Source organism: Homarus americanus, unplaced genomic scaffold (genome assembly GCF_018991925.1).
Source record: "Homarus americanus isolate GMGI-L3 unplaced genomic scaffold, GMGI_Hamer_2.0 scaffold57980, whole genome shotgun sequence".
NCBI classification, from domain to species: Eukaryota; Metazoa; Arthropoda; class Malacostraca; order Decapoda; family Nephropidae; genus Homarus; species Homarus americanus.
In genome coordinates, this window is record NW_024716703.1 from 4,362,213 (window position 1) to 4,381,657 (window position 19,445).

Consider the following 19,445-nt stretch of genomic DNA (forward strand, 5'->3'; position numbering starts at 1 on the left):
CTCCAGGTCAATCAGCTGACCTCTCGGGTGACGTCATCATTTTGTATGCTGTTAGTGTCATTCTCGTTATTGATGCTCGTTTATGAATTATTTTTGTTTGTTTGTTTGTGGTCTAATGTTATGGTGGTTAGTTTCTTATTAATTTTATTGTTATTGTTAATATAAAAGAATTGGAAAACGACTCAATTAGACGATAAAAATAATTACGACACAGTTAACTCCCACAACAATACGAACAATAATTACAAAAATAAAAGCCACATCGCCAGAAAACTAATAAAAGTCAATGTCAATAAAAAAAAGAACCTGAACAACAATAGCAGTAATGTTCTAGACTGTAACCCTGTACCTCTACCACTGATTGGCTGCTGGGGCGTGAGTATGGTGAGTCAAGAGTGAGTCAAGCTTGTGAGTAAGGCGAGTCATAGTCAGGCTTGTGGGTCAGTGAGTAAGGCGAGTCAGAGTGAGTCAAAGCTTGTGAGTCTGAGAAAACAATTCCGTGAGTCAGTGGGTGCAGTCTCTTGAGTTAATGAGTGAGTCAATTGTTGAGACAAATCCGTGAGTCAGATGAGTCAAGCCCCGTGAGTCAGTAAGCGTCATGACTGTTATTGTTTGTGAGTATTTTAGCCCCAAGGACGTATAGGCGTGGTTGGGGAAGGGGGGGGGGAGATGAGGGGAGGAGGTGGAGAGGGGGGAAGAGGAGGGAGGGGGAGATCTATCTTACACTGTCATCAACACTTCCTGTACTGAGTGTCTGTAAGCTTGGCAGTACAAGATGTTTGTCCTATAGGTGTAAGAACTTGTGGTACCTGTCGACTTTTGTTACGATTTGTGTCATGTTTTGTTAGAGTTTTCGTGATATTTTCCCATGGTGTTGAAGATTAGTGGTTACTTAATGCCCGTCATACGAATTTCTGTGACTTTGGACTGAACGAATAATAAGCTCAGTCGACTCACTATACAATAATATCAGTCGACTTACTGTACAATAAACTCAGTCGACAGAACAACAATGCATTCCGTCATTTGTGTTACAGCTCAGTGGCATTTCCGATCGAAGATTACAGGCCTGGTTCTGGACTGTAGTTAAGAGTTATGCTGACGGAGGGTGTGGTGAGACTTGCCCACAGCTCTACGATCAACTTGTCTTTTTTTTTCACCAATTTTATTTTTCTTCCAGGTACTAAGACCCAGGTTATGTAATATAGGTAGTACATGGTTTTTTTTTTATGTTTCCTTTACGTGTTCTGTTCGTGTATTTCGTCAGGAATTATATTGGATTATCTATAGATATTTCAATCAAACTCGGTTATATTAAGTTTATTTGGTAATTAGTTTGACTGTGTGTGTGTGTGTGTGTGTGTTTATTTTCGGGCAATACCTCCACTGTCCCATACTTGAAACCCATGCACTCTGGCCCACACCTGAACTCTGCACCCCCCTGGCCCACACCTGAACTCCTACCCCATTTACGGAGTTGTGGTGGATGTCGTCCTGTGGCGGTCACTGCGTTAATGTACACCTCCTCCTTCCCTCCCCTAGCACTGTCCCGGGTCACCTAACCCAACACCCATCGAGATCATATGACCCATCGTCCAGGTAAACTGTCAAGGGGGTACAGGTGAAGTGATAGGTAAGGTCACACACACACACACACACACACAGACACACACACACACACACACACATCAGATTATATTCATCATCTTCCAGGTATGGCGCCATAATGATAATATATTTAACAGAAACACTCCTACTTCTCCACCCTCGTGTCTCAGAGCTCATAATATACATCATTATATTAACATACTGTCATAATATAATCTGTCATACCATACTAACATATACAGGAGTGGAGGGGTAGGGTGGAGGGGTAGGGTGGAGTGGGGTAGGGTGGAGTGGGGTAGGGTGGAGTGGGGTAGGGTGGAGTGGGGTAGGGTGGAGTGGGGTAGAGTAGATCTTCATCCTTCTATCTGTAACAGTTCAATATCAGTTAAAAATGTTCGATTCATATTCTCTTAAGGTCTTCTGAAGATCCATTAATACTCGTACTGACTAAATGTAAACAAACAAGAGAAAGGTGAAGAGAAGTTTAATCTATGAAGAGAGAGATTATGAGGGACAGGTTCTCTTTTGTCTCTTATAGTTTCCTCTGTAGAATATAGAAAGAGGGAGAGAGAAGGGGGTTATCTCTCTCTCTCTCTCTCTCTCTCTCTCGTGCATTGTTGTGGGGTGAAAAAATTGATGTTTTTTTTTTTAGAATTTCCTGCAGTATGGAAATACCAGCTGAACTATAGATGAAATACCAGCTGAACTATAGATGAAATAAGAGGTGAACTATAGATGAAAATAACAGGAACTATAGATGAAATACTAGCTGAACTATAGATGAAATAACAGCAGGAACTATAGATGAAATAACAGCAGGAACTATAGATGAAATAACAGCAGGAACTATAGATGAAATAACAGCAGGAACTATAGATTAAATAACAGCAGGAACTATAGATGAAATAACAGCAGAAACTATAGATGAAATAACAGCAGGAACTATAGATGAAATACCAGCTGGAACTATAGATGAAATACCAGCTGGAACTATAGATGAAATACCAGCTGGAACTATAGATGAAATAACAGCTGGAACTATAGATGAAATACCAGCTGGAACTATAGATGAAATAACAGCTGGAACTATAGATGAAATAACAGCTGGAACTATAGACGAAATAACAGCAGGAACTATAGACGAAATACCAGCTGGAACTATAGATGAAATAGCAGCTGGAACTATAGATGAAATAACAGCAGGAACTATAGATGAAATAGCAGCTGGAACTATAGATGAAATAGCAGCTGGAACTATAGATGAAATAACAGCTGGAACTATAGATGAAATAACAGCAGGAACTATAGATGAAATAACAGCTGGAACTATAGATGAAATAACAGCAGGAACTATAGATGAAATAACAGCAGAAACTATAGATGAAATAACAGCAGGAACTATAGATGAAATACCAGCTGGAACTATAGATGAAATAGCAGCTGGAACTATAGATGAAATAACAGCTGGAACTATAGATGAAATAACAGCAGAAATCATAGACGAAACACCAGCTGGAACTATAGATGAAATAACAGCTGGAACTATACATGAAATACCAGCTGGAACTATAGATGAAATAACAGCTGAACTAGATGAAATAACAGCAGGAACTATAGATTAAATAACAGCTGGAACTATAGATGAAATAACAGCAGGAACTATAGATGAAATAGCAGCTGGAACTATAGATGAAATAACAGCAGAAACTATAGATGAAATAACAGCAGGAACTATAGATGAAATACCAGCTGGAACTATAGATGAAATAGCAGCTGAACTATAGATGAAATAACAGCAGAAACTATGATGAAATAACAGCAGAACTATAGATGAAATACCAGCTGGAACTATAGATGAAATAACAGCTTGAACTATAGATGAAATACCAGCTGAACTATAGATGAAATAACAGCTGAACTATAGATTAAATAACAGCAGGAACTATAGATAAATACAGCAGGAACTATAGATTAAATAACAGCAGGAACTATAGATAAATACAGGAACTATAGATGAAATAACAGCAGAAACTATAGATGAAAATACAGGAACTATAGATAAATAACTACGGACAAAATAACAGCAGGAACTATGGATGAAATAACAGCAGGAACTATAGATGAAATAACAGCAGGAACTATAGATGAAATAGCAGTTGGAACTATAGATGAAATAACAGCTGGAACTATAGATGAAATAACAGCAGAAACTATAGATGAAATAACAGCAGGAACTATAGATTAAATAACAGCAGGAACTATAGATTAAATAACAGCAGGAACTATAGATTAAATAACAGCAGGAACTATAGATGAAATAACAGCAGGAACTATAGATGAAATAACAGCAGGAACTATAGATTAAATAACAGCAGGAACTATAGATGCAAATAACAGCTGAACTAGATGAAATACCAGCTGGAAACGAGTGAAAAGAATAGCTGAAACGGCAGACAAATAACAGAAAACTATAGGACAAATAACAGCAGTGAACTATAGATGAAATAACAAGCAGAACTATATGTACAACAGCAGGAACTATGATGAAATAACAGCAGGAACTATAGATGAAATAACAGCAGAAACTATAGATGAAATAACAGCTGAACTATAGATTTAACACAACAGCAGGAACTATAGATGAAATAACAGCAGGAACTATAGATGAAATAACAGCAGGAACTATAGATGAAATAAATACAGGAACTAGATGAAATAGCAGCTGGAACTATAGATGAAATAACAGCTGAACTATAGATAAAATAACAGCTGAACTATAGATGAAATAGAAGCTAAACTATAATAAAATAGCAGAAACGGTAGATGAAATAAATAGCAGGAACTATAGATGAAATAAACAGCTGGAACTATAGACAAATAACAGCGAAACTATAGACAGCACAGCTGAACGGTAGACAAATAACAGCAGGAACTATAGATGAAATAACAGCAGGAACTATATAGATGACAACAGCTGAACTATAGATGAAATAACAGCTGAACTATAGGAGAAATAAACAGCTGAACTATAGATGCAAATAACAGCAGGAAACTTATGGAGATGAAATAATAGCTAAAACTAGATGAAATAACAGCAGGAATTAGATGAAATAACAGCAGGAACTATAGGATGAAAATAACAGCTGAACTATAGATGAAAGAATAGCTGAACTATAGATGAAATACCAGCTGAACTATAGATGAAATAACAGCTGGAACTATAGATTAAAATAATGCAGGAACTATAGACAAATAACAAAGCAGGAACTATTGATGAAATAACAGCAGGAACTATAGATGAAATAACAGCAGGAACTATAGATGAAATAACAGTAGGAACTATAGATGAAATAACAGAAAGAACTATAGATGAAATAACACAGAAACTATAGATGAAATAACAGTGAACTATAGGATTAAATAACAGCAGGAACTATAGATTAAATAACAGCAGTGAACTATAGATGAAATAAATATAGGAACTATAGATGAAATAACAGCAGGAACTATAGATGAAATAACAGCAGAACTAGAGATGAAATAACAGCAGGAACTATAGATTAAATAATAGCAGGAACTATAGATTAAATAATGCGGTGAACTACAGATGAAATAACAGCAGAACTATAGATGAAATAACAGCAGGAACGGAGAGATGAAATAGAAAGTAGCTGGAACTATAGATGAAATAACAGCTGGAACTATAGATGAAATAACAGCAGAAACTATAGATGAAATAACAGAAAGAACTATAGATTAAATAACAGCAGAACTATAGATGAAAATAACAGCAGGAAACTATAGATTAAATAACAGCAGGAACTATTATAGGATGAAATAACAGCAGGAACTATGCAGATGAAATAACAGTTAAGGAACTATAGATTAAATAACAGCAGGAACTATAGATGAAATAACAGCAGGAACTATAGATGAAATAATTATGGTAAAAACTATAGGATGAAATAACAGCAGTGAACTATAGATTAAATAACAGCAGGAACTATAGATTAAATAACAGCAGGAACTATAGATGCAGCTAGCGCAGGAACTATAGATGAAATAACAGCAGGAAATCTACAGATGAAGCAGCAGCTGAACTATAGATGAAATAACAGCTGAACTATAGATGAAATAATTGTGCTGAACTATAGATGAAATAACAGCTGAACTATAGATGAAATAACAGCTGGAACTATAGATGAAATAACAGCAGGAACTATAGATTAAATAACAGTAGAAATTATAGATGAAATAATTAGCCGGTCTTTATAGATGGCAGGTGCTGGAACTATAGATGAAATAACAGCAGAAACTATAGATGAAATAACAGCAGAACTATAGATGAAATAACAGCAGGAACTATAGATGAAATAACAGCTGAACTATAGATGAAATAACAGCTGGAACTATAGATGAAATAACAGCTGAACCAGATGCAGTTAACAGCAGGAACTATAGATGAAATAACAGCAGGAACTATAAGACATGATGAAAACTACTATAGATGAAATAGCAGCTGGAACTATAGATGAAATAACAGCGGACTAGATGAAATAACAGCAGAAATCATAGACGAAATAACACGAGAAAGATCGAATCAATCACAATGTTTACATTCCCAAAATGACGTCAGCTGAGAGACAGTCAGACAGACATTCCCCCGTCATTTTTTTTGAGTAAGACATTTATATTTTCCCAGTAAGTCAATGTTGATGTTTGTCTGTCAAAATTCCAATATTATAACGTCACGGGAGGATTAGTGGCCCTGGTTTTTAGAAGACTGTTAAGATGACCATGACTACACCTCTCAGCTCTGTGTCTTTGGGGTAGAAACGAAGGAACTTGTATTGTAATTGTTTTGTTTTTGTGATGAGATAAAACATAAAAGGTGTTAATTAGTTAATATTCTTAACAAAAGGTGAAAGTTTGTGTAGTAGAGGTCACGGGTTATTAAGGTCACGGGTTATTAAGGTCAAGTTTCTCTTTTTTATTATTTTGTTTTGTTCACTGGTAATCTCTTGAGTACGTTGAGTGAGTTCAATGAATAAGATGTATTGAACTCTTGAATACGATGCTAACATTCAGAGTAGGGTATATTATTAACCCCTTGAGTACGATATAGAGTACAACGAATTAGCCCATTGAGGTAATATTAATACCGAGTACAATGAATTAGCCCCATCCGACTTACATCTCCCTGAGGAACTAAAGCACTGATGAAGATTATAGGAGGAGAGTGTTGTGTGTGGTGTAGGGAAGAATGTTGTGGTAGAGGCTGTGTGTGTGTGTGTGTGGTGCTTAGGTGTTTACTTACGATCAGCTGTTAAGTTGTTCTATATCACGCTCGGCAGGTCCTTCTGTGACGTCATTTGGCGGGAAACCCAATAGACAATGATGATTTGGGTTAGCACGCTTGAAGAAGGTTCGTTGACAGGAAATTTTACTGGGAGAAAGTTTTACTCGAAGTTTTATTTACATGAAGTTTTGCCTCACAAAGTTTATTCACCAAAAGTTTTACTCATACAAAGTCTTACTCACAAAGTTTCAGCATAATGACCCATGAATCTCCCATTACACAGCTGTTTAGGGCGTCTGGTTGAGTCAGAATTGGTCATGGGATATTTATTGGTGGTTTCTATGGTTACCTCGTGCTGGTCATCTTAGGAGTGTGTGGTGACGAGGACCAACGTGAGGCAGGGACTGGGGACGTGTTTCCAGGTTCACTCTTGTGGTCTTCCGTCGCTGTGGAAACTCCTGCAGAAAATGAGTTTTGTTTTTTGTTTTTTACGCCGCTTTGTATGTGTGTGTGAGCAGTGGACCCATGATCCAGGAAACGCAACTCCATCTACGCAATTTCCGGGGTGACATACATGGTGTGACACGGTGGACACGCCCAAAGACGGACACGGAAACATGTAGTTTTGAACACTGGACCATAAGTGCAGTATGTGTGTGTGTACGTATGTGTGTGTACGTATGTGTGTGTACGTTCCCCCGACACACCTGCACCTGATAGCTTTCACCAGGTATATATCCCCGAGGACTCAAATCACCTGTCGCCTCGTTTACCTGTGCAATTTCCTGCAATTTTACGCCAACAGAGCTCGTGTGCTACCTGGCCCCTCTTCATATACCTTATAAAAATAATTAGCCAATATCCGTAGTGTGGCTCAGGTGCGTGTTTTCGGTTATGATTAATTGCTCAATATCCGTAATTTCATCCACGTTCGTATTTTCTTTTATAATTCTGTTTTTTTTTCCAGTTGTGTTCATATAATTTTTCCTTAGTGTTGTCATTAGGTATATCTTTTATTTTTTACCTTGATTGAAGTTCGTGTGAATTGTTGTTGTCTTTGGGTGGTGGGGTTAGTAGTGGTAGTGATTGTGGTGGCAGTAGTGGTGGTAGTATAATTGGATGCCACTTCGAAAAAATTAGTTAGTAGTTGTGGTGATAGTAGTGGTAGTACCGTAGTAGTAGTTGCTGTAGTAGTAATTTTGATCGTGGTAGCATTTATTATAGTAGCAATAGTGGTATCAGTAGTAGTAGTAAAAGCGATAGTTTTTAGCTCCACTACTTGTAATTTTTGTAGTACCATAGTAGTAGTAATAATAGTAGTAGTATAGTGAATGAGTAACACCTTCGGAAAGAAACTGACAATAAGATTTTTATTCGTGTGTAGTCAAGCACACACCTTCCTACCCTGACCTAACTGATGGATATATTACTGTTTCAACTACAGCTTTTAACCTAACCAATGACTTACTCTGGGTCACGCTTGTTCTTCAATTAGCTGCCAGGTTATCTAGATAATGTACCTTGAATATCTCTGTCATCACTTTTTCCTGATTTTCTGCCCAATTTTACATAAATGGCTATGTGAACCTGCTAAGTCATTTTCTTGTATCTATCTCTATTTATATATAATTTTTGTGTCTATTTCCCACGTAATTTTAGGTTTGTTTATCATTAATATGTACTTTTAATACAAGTCATATATAATTTCATGACAATACTATAATCTGGTATAATTTCTGTGTAGTTTCCCGATAATCCCAACATTTTTAGACACACAGACACACACACAGACACACACACACACACACACACGCACATACACACACACACACACTCCACCACCACCACCACCACCACCACTCCACTCCACCACTCCACCACCACCACACACACACACACACACACACACACACACACACCACCACTCCACCACCACTCACACACACACACACACACACACACACACACACACACACACACACACCCACCACCCACCACTCACCACCACTCACCACCACCACCACTCACACACACACACACACACACACACACACACACACACACACACACACACACTTACTTACATTTCTCCTCATATTTTTTCCAAAAGAACTAACACTAATTATCCTCCCACAGGTAAGTGATCCTTCTGGGCCGGATATTACCTGGTGGTCTCCCGTGTAATTCAGGTAAGTGTTTGGAGAATTTTATCTTCCTTGTTCGTGTGGTAGCGGGAAGACAGTGTGGTAGGCCAGTCTCTTCTTCGTTCGTGTGATAGCGGGAAGACATTGTGGTACGCCGGTCCCTTCCAGTTATCTTTTTACATAGAGTGAGACAAAAATAACCAAAATGCATTCTGTTATCTACTGTACTTGTTATCTTAATCCATTTTTTTTTTAATATTGGTGACAAGTTTATCTGTTATCCTTGTGTTACGCGCTTGATGAACTTTAGTTGAAGCGTAGTGAAGCAGTGTTCGATTTGGGATCATTAATTATATCTTGTTGGAATCACCCGAGTCAGTAGTTAGGAGTTTTCTTCCGCATAATTTGACGCCTTGGGAGCTTATTTCGCCGTCTCTTTAATAATAATGGAAATAATAATAATAATAATAATAATAATAATAATAATAGTAGAAATAATAATAATAATCATTCTACTAATAACAACATTAATAACGGTAAAAGAAATAACGGTAGCGATAACAGAGGTGAACATTAACAGTAATAAGTAAAATAATTCCTGGTAGAGTGGCGTGAAGGCCTCAGTAACCACAGCTCTGTACCGCCTGATCTCACCCTGAGAGAATATCCTTCATAATGCTTGAAAGTTATCGTTTTTGTGTAGAAATTGGCCCAGTGTTTTTATTGTTTATTTATTTATTATTTTGGGGGGATGAAAGACCTTATCTATATTCAAGATCGTTATTACAGGGTCATGGAAAAATAATACCTGTGTGTGTGTGTGTGTGTGTGTGTGTGATTTTTGAGTGATTAACAGAACAGGAACCATTGAGTGCAGTACCTCTTTGATACACACTTCTAAATACCAACTGGAACGAGAGAGAGAGAGAGAGAGAGAGAGAGAGAGAGAGAGAGAGAGAGAGAGAGAGTATGACTGTGTTGGTGGAAACATGGGAACAGTGACTGGTGCTGGACAAGGCCATCTTGACACGACACCCTCCCCCCCTCCCTAGTAATTTCTACACACTAACAATAACAAAAATTTTTACCATTTCTCGTGTGTGTGTGTGTGATTGATATTTCCGGGTGTGGTACATGTGTTTGTGTATCAGCGTATGGGAAATATGTGTAATAAAGTCATTTAATAGAAGAAATGTTATATAAATCAATAAAGGAAAAAGATTTATGAATACCTAAGTACAAATAAATGAATAAATGAGGCACTGAATAAGAATGTAGTTTGTAATGAATAAACTTAATACAATTGATACATTATTGGTAGTTATTTTCGTCATATCTAAATTTTTAATAGTTTATCAGTAAGTAATGTTGACCTTTTTCTTCTCACGGTATCACAATAAATACAATAAACAGATTAAGTAAATAAATTAATTAAACAAAACTATTAATAAAATATAAAACCAAATACTTTATTGTCTCGCTAAGTAATACATTTCTTGGTGTTTTTATTTTAAGATTTTTTACCATAATTTACCTGAAGTATGACTGTAGGCATAAGGACAACACAATCTTGAATATTAAGCAGAATTTATGTAAAGTAGAAACAAAAATAAAATATTGTTCTGGACAAAAATACCGAATGTGTAACAAAGTGAAGTCGAAATATGTACCTTAAGCAGCGATAACTCAACGTGATCTAAAAAAAATATTGTAAGTAGAACACCAACCCAAATACCTGTCTTCTGTGAATATATAAACCACAAAACCTTTTAAAATTCCTACAAATCCTAAATAACTAAACCACTTTTCATATGACAGTACTAATACATAAAAAAAAAATCCATCAGTTTTTTCATAATATTTAACCCCAAAAGACACAATTTATCAACATGGTAAATAAACTAACAGGTCTTAAATTAATATAGCCAACGAGACCCAACCAATCACAAGAATAGAACCGCCTGCGTCAAGATATTGTAAATTATCCTTCAGGCGACATACTCCCAAGGCAGGGGCGTCGCGCATAGTTGGCTGGGGCGGTCACTGGGCGCGGCGTGACCCTCTCCTTGTGTAGCTATGACACTTGTGATCGCAGATACTCTTTGGTGGTGCTGGTATAAATGTGTTTTTTTTTTTTTTGGTCTGTGTGTCATATGGTTGTTCATATATTCTTTGGCTGTGGTATAGATCATTGGCTGTATGCCGTAGCTGTTCATATATGCCCTGTGTATGCCGTGGCTGTTCATATATGCCCTGGTTGTTTATATATGCCCTGTCTGTGTATTCTGGTTGCTTGTATATATCACTCAAGGCTTGGGATATACTCGTATACCTCAGGGCTCTGGTATATTTAGGCTCTGTGTATATTCCTGAACTGGGCTGTAGTGTTTAGTTCCAGATTCTGTTGTAAATTATTCCAGTGATGTATTTTGTCTAGACCTGAGTTATCTGTTGTGTGTTGCCTGCTCTCTCTCTCTCTCTCTCTCTCTCTCTCTCTCTCTCTCTCTCGTATTTATTAACGTGGAGACATTCATACTTTGTTATATTCTGATTTTTTGCTGTTGAATGAAAACCTAACCTAACCAAGCATTCTTTTACAGGTATTTACATGTGCAATACTCCATAAACACAAAAGGTAAACAGTTATTGATATTAATAGTCTTCTACCAACACTGAAAGAGTACAATAGATTATTAGGTTGTCTTCCTCGGGTTGTAAATATGTCAGGTCAAGAGTTACGTAAATGCGACCCCAAAAAAAAAAGGGACGATTTTATATTGTAAGAAGAAATGTTTAGTGAGTCTGTGTCAGTCTGTAGCCAGGCAGGCGGGTCTCTGTAATGGAGGGGCGACGCCAAGCTATAGGAGGGATGGTGTGAGGAAGGAAGTGAGGGAGGCAGGGAAGGAAGGAAGTGAGGGAGGCAGGGAAGGATGGAAGTGAGGGAGGTAGGGAAGGATGGTGGGAAGGAAGGAAGTGAGGGAGGCAGGGAAGGATGGTGGGAAGGAAGGTGGGAAGGATGGTGGGAAGGATGGATTGTGTGATGGATTATGCCAGAGAGAGAGAGAGAGAGAGAGAGAGAGAGAGAGAGAGAGAGTCCAGCAGTTCATCCTCCACAATGACATTAGGAGTTCCGCCATCTGATGTGTGAGAGAGACAGGTGTTTTGAGAGGGTATGGTGCTGACGATACCTAGAGTGTGCACAGTGAACCAGCACATTACTAGGTTGGTGAGATCTGTTTGGATAATGTGAAAGGGAGGAGAAAGAGAGAGAATAAGTTTTTGAGAAAGAGAGAATGTGTGTGTGTGTGTGTGTGTGTGCTTGATTTCAGGTTGGATATTCGACGGATAACTTAATGGTAAATGATTTTATTACGATCACTGTAGAGTCGTTATGGTGTTGTTTAATCCGAGTGTTGTTGTGTCGCCGTGGGGGTCCTCAAGAGGTGTGTAGCGGCGGAGAGGATTATGGTGAGGACTTGTTGATGTTGCCTGAAGACGAAGAGGATTGGATTCCTCTCTAGAAAAACAAATGCCAAACAAAGAAGTGATGAGATTTAAAACCTTTATATTTTGTTTTATTTATTTATTTATTTATACTTCTTGTTTATTATTATTTGTTTTTGCAGGATTATTGAAGGAAATTAAATCTTCAACTTGAATTAATGTTTGAGTGGATCATCTATTTTTTGGATGTTGATTTTGGTATTTATTTTTTGATGGGGAGAGGGGCTTTTGGAGGTGTGGGGGGTCGGGAGACGGGGGAGGTCGGGAGACGGGGGAGGGGGGAGGTCGGGAGATGTGGGAGTTGAAAAGAGGGGGATCGGCCGTCAAGGAAACTAAGGAACTTTTGCTTTATGCCTTAAGGACTTATCCACTTAATCATACATCCAGAAAACTCACTCATCTACTGTATACACCTAGAAATATACATATACATACTTGGTGTATATATATGAGTACATATACATCTTTAAACAATATGGATGCACACCCAGTATAATATATATATATATATATATATATATATATATATATATATATATATATATATATATATATATATATATATATATATATATATATAAACTGATGCGCACTTAAAAAAAATCACAAAACCAGACTCTTAAATCGATCACCATCACCATAATGCACCGCTGCCACCATATACAGGGGTGGGTGGTGCTGGCTTGAGGGTGTTCCTGACTTATCGCTCAGACTGTGTTTTAATAATGCATGAATTCACTCAGCTCGTTTACTTACAAGACGCGCGATATATATATACACACACACATATATATATATATATATATACGCACATACACACACACATACCAACATCTGTACACCTGTTACTCTTGGAGAACAGGTGTTTATAAGACCACGAGCGCCATGTGGGTGATACGCAGACAGAACCTTATCCAATAGTTTCCCATTGCTACTTGCTTAATTATTTTATTATAAGTTCTGCGTCTTATCTGATGTTTTTTTTAATAGCTAAAGGTAGCTTAGGGCAGGATAGGTTGACTAAATGACTAGTTTAGGTTAAATTAGGGTTTGATTTGGACTGCATAGGTTAGGTAAACTAGTCATAACTTGGGGATAGGTTAAGTTAGGTGTTGCTTGATCGAGGTGAGATTTTGTCCTAGATTGGAATCGCGTGGCGTGACTCTGATCACCGGACGTGAGGCGTGATGGGCGGCTCACTGTGTCAGCCACTGTGCCGGAACTATAGAGGCAAGGACCCGTCCCTTTTAGCTCCCACTGCCTGCATTGTCAGTCCTTAACAAACGGTGAGGTATTATAGTCTCTGGGTACTGGTGACATAGTGGCGGTGGGTGGAGGTGCAGGTGGAGTAGGGGTAGAGTGGAATCCGTGTTGACGAGGGGTGGATGAAGCGGGTGTTTTGTCGGGCGCAGGCTCGGGCGCGTCCACATCCAGGACGGGGCCTCCGTAGCGTGTCAGTCTCCCCTGCCACCAACACCACCGTCACTCCCCTCCACACACACACGCCCCAGCTCCCTCTCCCTCTGTATACATACATGAGAGACGGAAATATGCATTGTAGACACAAGTGACAAAATACCAAGTGTTTGTTTTGTGAAAGAGTTGTGACTGGGTGAAAAGGGGAAACTGAAAAATCATCCTTCAGATTTCACCGCGGTGGGCGCTGGCGTGGGAACCCGGCCCTCGGCGGTGCAGGTCCTCCTCCCCCCAGCTTGATTGTTGTGTCGTTGGAGCCCACGTGTTGGTGGTGTTGACAGCTGGAACACACCATCACATAGCGCCTCCTTCTCCGGTAGTGCTGGAGTAAAGTGTTAAATCAAATCTCGAGTTCCGTAAAAATTGTCTTTGAAAACCACTCCTCTAGTGATCCCGCAGGTCGTGGCGGCAACAGGTGCAAAGTACAGGTGTGTCCGAGTCAGGGAAAAAGGAAGTGCAGTGAAAAGATTACAGGTGTATATACAGGTGGTGCCACAGAGCTACAGCAAAATCAATCTCTGGCAATTGAGTTTGAGTGTGTGGCCACGTTGACTGAAGGTCTCCCATTGTCGACACCACTGGTGCGTTCCACCTAGAAGTTAGCTGCCAGGTGTGACTGGCAGTTAGTAGTGAATGATATGACGGTCATCTAGCAGGTACACAGCACTGGTGCCGGCCGACCTGGGACGTTGCACTGACCTGTAGCCTGAGTATACTGAAGCTGAGGAAAATCTGCGTCCAGCAAGACTTGTGTACACGTACAGTATATCAACAGCATAACGAAATAAAACATAAAGTGTTACTCGTTAATAAGAAAGTGAAGTGTCATCCAGGTGAAGAAGAATGATTTGGGGGAATGATGTTGAACACGAGTGAGGGAGGAGGTGGGCGATGAGAAGCTGCCAGCAGACTCGAGTAGTTGGCCGCCCAGAGTGACCCACGACGAGACGGCCGAGAGTCACACAGGGTCTCGTCAACTCGCTATATATCGAGACCATTGACGAGTCCTTCTACTACTATTGTGATTGGAGAGAGAGACTCCCAGGAACCCCGGGAAGTGACAAGTGCCCCAGCGAGTCAAGCCAGGAGAGGTGCGAGGGAGCGGTGTTGATGCGTCGTAGGTCCCTCCTTACCTCCGGCTACTGGGCTCACCATGACCAAGTAATAGACGCTCAGCTTAGTCGAGAACTGGTAAGGTAAAGGCACTGGTGTTTGTCTTCTTGAACCTTAAGCCACATAGACCTTACCTTCACCTACGGGAACATTTTAATTCTTAGTTTGTCTTTTTCTATTGAGATACAAACAGCTGCCAGCGGTCATCTGATGTTGTGTTTGATGGTTTGACCCTCACCCCCTCAGAGTCTCTTTAACTTCATTATTTCTGCGAGGAATAGTTCGTCAGAGGATAGTGTCTGAGGATAGTGCGGGGATAGTAGTATAGATTTATGCGATAGGATAGTGAAGAAGAATACGGGTATGGATAGTCTAGTCCTCAGACATTGATATTTCCGGGTATTGGAGCAGCGAAGTCCAGTGACCCACCACCGACAAAACACACACACGGACACGGGAGTACCTGACTACCTACACCTGAAGGGGACCATCCTATCACCCCCGGGGGAGTGTATCTAAATGTAACGACGTCTTTTACTGTCTCGGGCGTGTAATTGTGCCTCGCTGGGATTACGTGTTAAAAAGATGTCTGAATAGGGCCAAAACCTCGGCAAGTCTTAAGACCCCCCCTCACTATGGATGCGCTGTCGACGATTCGCAACTATTGGTCCCACGGAAACAGTTTGACTAAAGACTAAGACCTGAGTTGTGGTCTTTTGGGAGGGATGTGTCTGACCGCTTGTATGAGAGACCTTTTCTTTTAAGTTGTGGCCGTTCGTGTGTGTCGGGCTTTTTAGTGGAGAATAATTACGTGTTAACTTTTGAATGGGATTGGAATGTGTTGAGGTATTTGTTATTATTGTTGTTGTTAATGTGATTTTTATTATTAGTTATGATTATTGTTGTTATTATTATCGTTACTGTTATAATTATTAGTTATTATTATTATTATTAGTAGTAGTAGTATGAGCATTAATGCCATCATCATCATCATCATCATCATCATCATCATCATCGTCATCGTCATCGTCATCAATACACACCTTACTATTATTTATCGTAGGCTACGTTACAGCACGTATCTTGCTACAACTGAAGTTTAATAAGGTAACGATGACTCGGTAATCCGCAATATATTGATGGGGTGAAAATCGCTTAGATACAAGAAACATATCCGACCACACTTAACATTAAACCCCGGTGTGTGTGTGTGTGTGTGTGTGTGTGTGTGTGTGTGTGTGTGTGTGTGTGTGTGTGTGTGTTATTTCTTACCGCAGACGTTAATTAGAATGAAAGTACCTGTGTGTGTGTGTGTGTGTGTTTTTCCTCAATGGAGTGACACCGATTTGGCTGACTGGTGTTAAGTAAATAAAACAGTCACGTGTTGAGCATCTGTGAGTGAAAACGAGGCATTAGAGCGTTCCACTTGTCTTAAATGATACATAGTTAGTTATTTCAACGTGCGTGAGTGAAAACCAGTGAAAAGATATTAGAAAAATTATCGTGTATGACTGATGGGGAATGATTTAGTCACATATTTTGACCTGGGTGAAAATATCTGATGAGAGAGAGAAGTGTGTGTGTGTGTATGTGAAATAACAACGAAAACTTTCACAGTTTACGGGTGATATTAGTGTAGCGATTCTTACACACACACACACACACACACACACACACACACACACACACACACACACACACACACACACACACTGTTGGCAACTATTTTTTTTTACCAATTGTCATACAAGTTTTGGCGTCTCTTAGTTACTCGAGTAGACGTGCCTGGAGGAACCCACACGTACCCACCTACCCACTAGAAGACAAACAGCCGGGGAAAAAGACAGCTGCCGGTTACCATTAAGAAATCCTGGAAAGTGAAGGAAGCGATAAATGACAAAAGAAAGCAAAGAAAGAACTGAAGAGAGCAAGGAGGAGGAGGAGGGAAAGAGGTGGTGGAGAAGGAGGAAGAGGTGGTGGTGGAGAAGGAGGGAGAGGAGGAGGTGGTGGTGGATGAGGAGGAAGAGAGAAAGAGGAGGTGGAAGTGAAGGAGGTGGAGAATGAAGAGGAGGAGGAGGAGGAGGAGGGAGTAGCAGGAGTACATTAGCTTCGAGTCAAGTCTTTGAACTCACATGAACACTGGAATGTGGAAGACCTTTAATGGTGATGATGATGATGGAAACATATAGTGATAAACAGGAGAGGAGGAGAGAGGAAGTACATAGTGGTATGAAAGGGAAGAACAAAGAACAGATGAGGATAATTTGAACAAGAACTAGAACACAGGAGAATATTAACAAGACTATTTTAGTATATTGTTGACGTTAAATTCTGGACGATTTTTGGCAGATATTAACATCTTCTCCCAGCTAAGTTAAATTCTGGGTATTTTCGTGTTAGCTCGTAAGGTCTGGATGACTGCCAAGGTCCTGTGCTCTTGACAAAAGACAAAACGACATGTGTATAGAATTAACGAATGATACGCACATGTACACAGGTCGTCGGCGCTTGGGGGGGGGTGGCTTTCCTGTTTTTAAACGCTGGGGATATTCTCTACAGCCGCTCTTAACAATTTAATGCACCGTAAGTAACAATTATTTCCAGGATTATTTTTTTCAACGTGCGATTACCTTCTTTTTTGTTTTGGTTAATTTGGATATTTAATGGAGTCAAATTATCTTCATGTACTCTGAAGGTTACTGGGTACTGAAGAGTGTGAATTGTTGAGTCTTCAGGAGATGACTCACCACCACCACCACCACCAGCAGCACCTTCAGCAGTACGGGCTCCCTCCAGTGTTGATGTTACGTCCTTGTTGCTTTTCTTTCCATTTTCTTCTCTAGTTTTTTCGTCTTTCTTTTTTTCTCTTTCTCGTTAACGTAAGTCGCTGATGGTAAAATGGTCTCTCTCGTTTTCTTTCTTTGGTCTCCTCCGTGTTGTTGTCTCTGTAAGCTAGACGGTGGAATTCGACTCCAAGACTGATCAAGGGACACACACACACACACACACACACACACACACACACACACACACACACACACACACACCTCCCACACTCCTGGTCAGGGTTCTCAATCCAGGTGAAAATTCTCCACATACCAGGGCGTTATGGTGAAGTACTCGACCTCGACACTACGTTTCCAGGGTTCGAAGTGTCAATATATTCGTAGATTGTTCCTCTTTTTCCTCCTGCACCTTCGTATATAAGGGATAAAGTTACGTTTTATTTACGGTAGAGTTTTATTGCAAAGTTGACGCCATCTTTGTTTTAAGAGGGCAAGTTTTGGTTGGTTCTCCTCACTAGATTTATTGTAAGAACTCTTGAGAATGTGGAGTCCAGTTCGCCAGTGCTGGAGTATTGGTTCCAGGCCGGGCAAACAACGCTTCCGGTCCTCCTGTTGAAGATTTAATGATCATGCAATCTGTTCTTGGCCTGAGGGAGGAGGAGGAGGAGAGGGGGGGAGAGAAGGAGGAAGGGAGAAGGAGGGGGAGGAAGCTGGCCAAAGAAGTCAATAGTGGAGCTGCTGAGCCGTGACGCAACCACCTCATCACACTCACACACACACACACACACACACACACACACACACACACACACACACACACACACACACACACACTGCCTCTTTACCTTTTCGTGTTATGGATTTCTTTACCCAACGAAAATGTGCAATTCCGTCTAATTTGCGGTTCTACCTGTCCGTCCGTCTGGCTGTTAGTACTCTGCCGTTGACAGCTAATGATCGGTCTTCTACTTCTTATTCTTCCTCTTCTTTTTCCTCCTTCTTCCTTCTCTTCTTCCCCTTCTTCATCGTCTTCCTCCTTCTCCTCCTCTTACTTCTCGTTCTCTTCCTCCTCATTCTCTTCTTCCTCTCCTCCTCTTCCTTTTTCTTCACCTAAAAACTCGAAACAGAGAGATGATTGACAGACAGACAGACAGAAGACAAAGAGGATCACCAGAATCTGTCACCTGTCTATCACCGTAACCGATCCTCTGTGGGGTCTATCTTCTGTCACTAGTCTGTAAGAGCTCTCTCTCTCTCTCTCTCTCTCTCTCTCTCTCTCTCTCTCTCTCTCTCTCTCTCTCTCTCTCTCTTCTCTCTCTTACAGATCTTCTGAACATGTATGAAAGTGGCATGTATGGAAGGGTACAGGTGTGTCATATGTATCATGTATGGAAGGGTACAGGTGTGTCTATGTATCATGTATGGAAGGGTACAGGTGTGTCTTATGTGTCATGTATGGAAGGGTACAGGTGTGTCTTATGTGTCATGTATGGTGTCTCTGTGTGTCAAGGAAGG

General features: G+C 40.0%; 1 protein-coding gene across 1 annotated transcript; it reads left to right on the plus strand.

Annotated features, from left to right (window-relative positions):
* The first annotated feature begins 598 nt into the window (after positions 1 to 598).
* On the plus strand, positions 599 to 3,230 carry LOC121858478 (S-antigen protein-like). The gene is made up of 2 exons (XM_042354926.1): positions 599 to 614; positions 2,497 to 3,230. The coding sequence occupies exons 1-2, from the start codon at positions 599 to 601 to the stop codon at positions 3,228 to 3,230; spliced, it is 750 nt and encodes a 249-aa protein (XP_042210860.1).
* The last annotated feature ends 16,215 nt before the right edge of the window (positions 3,231 to 19,445 follow it).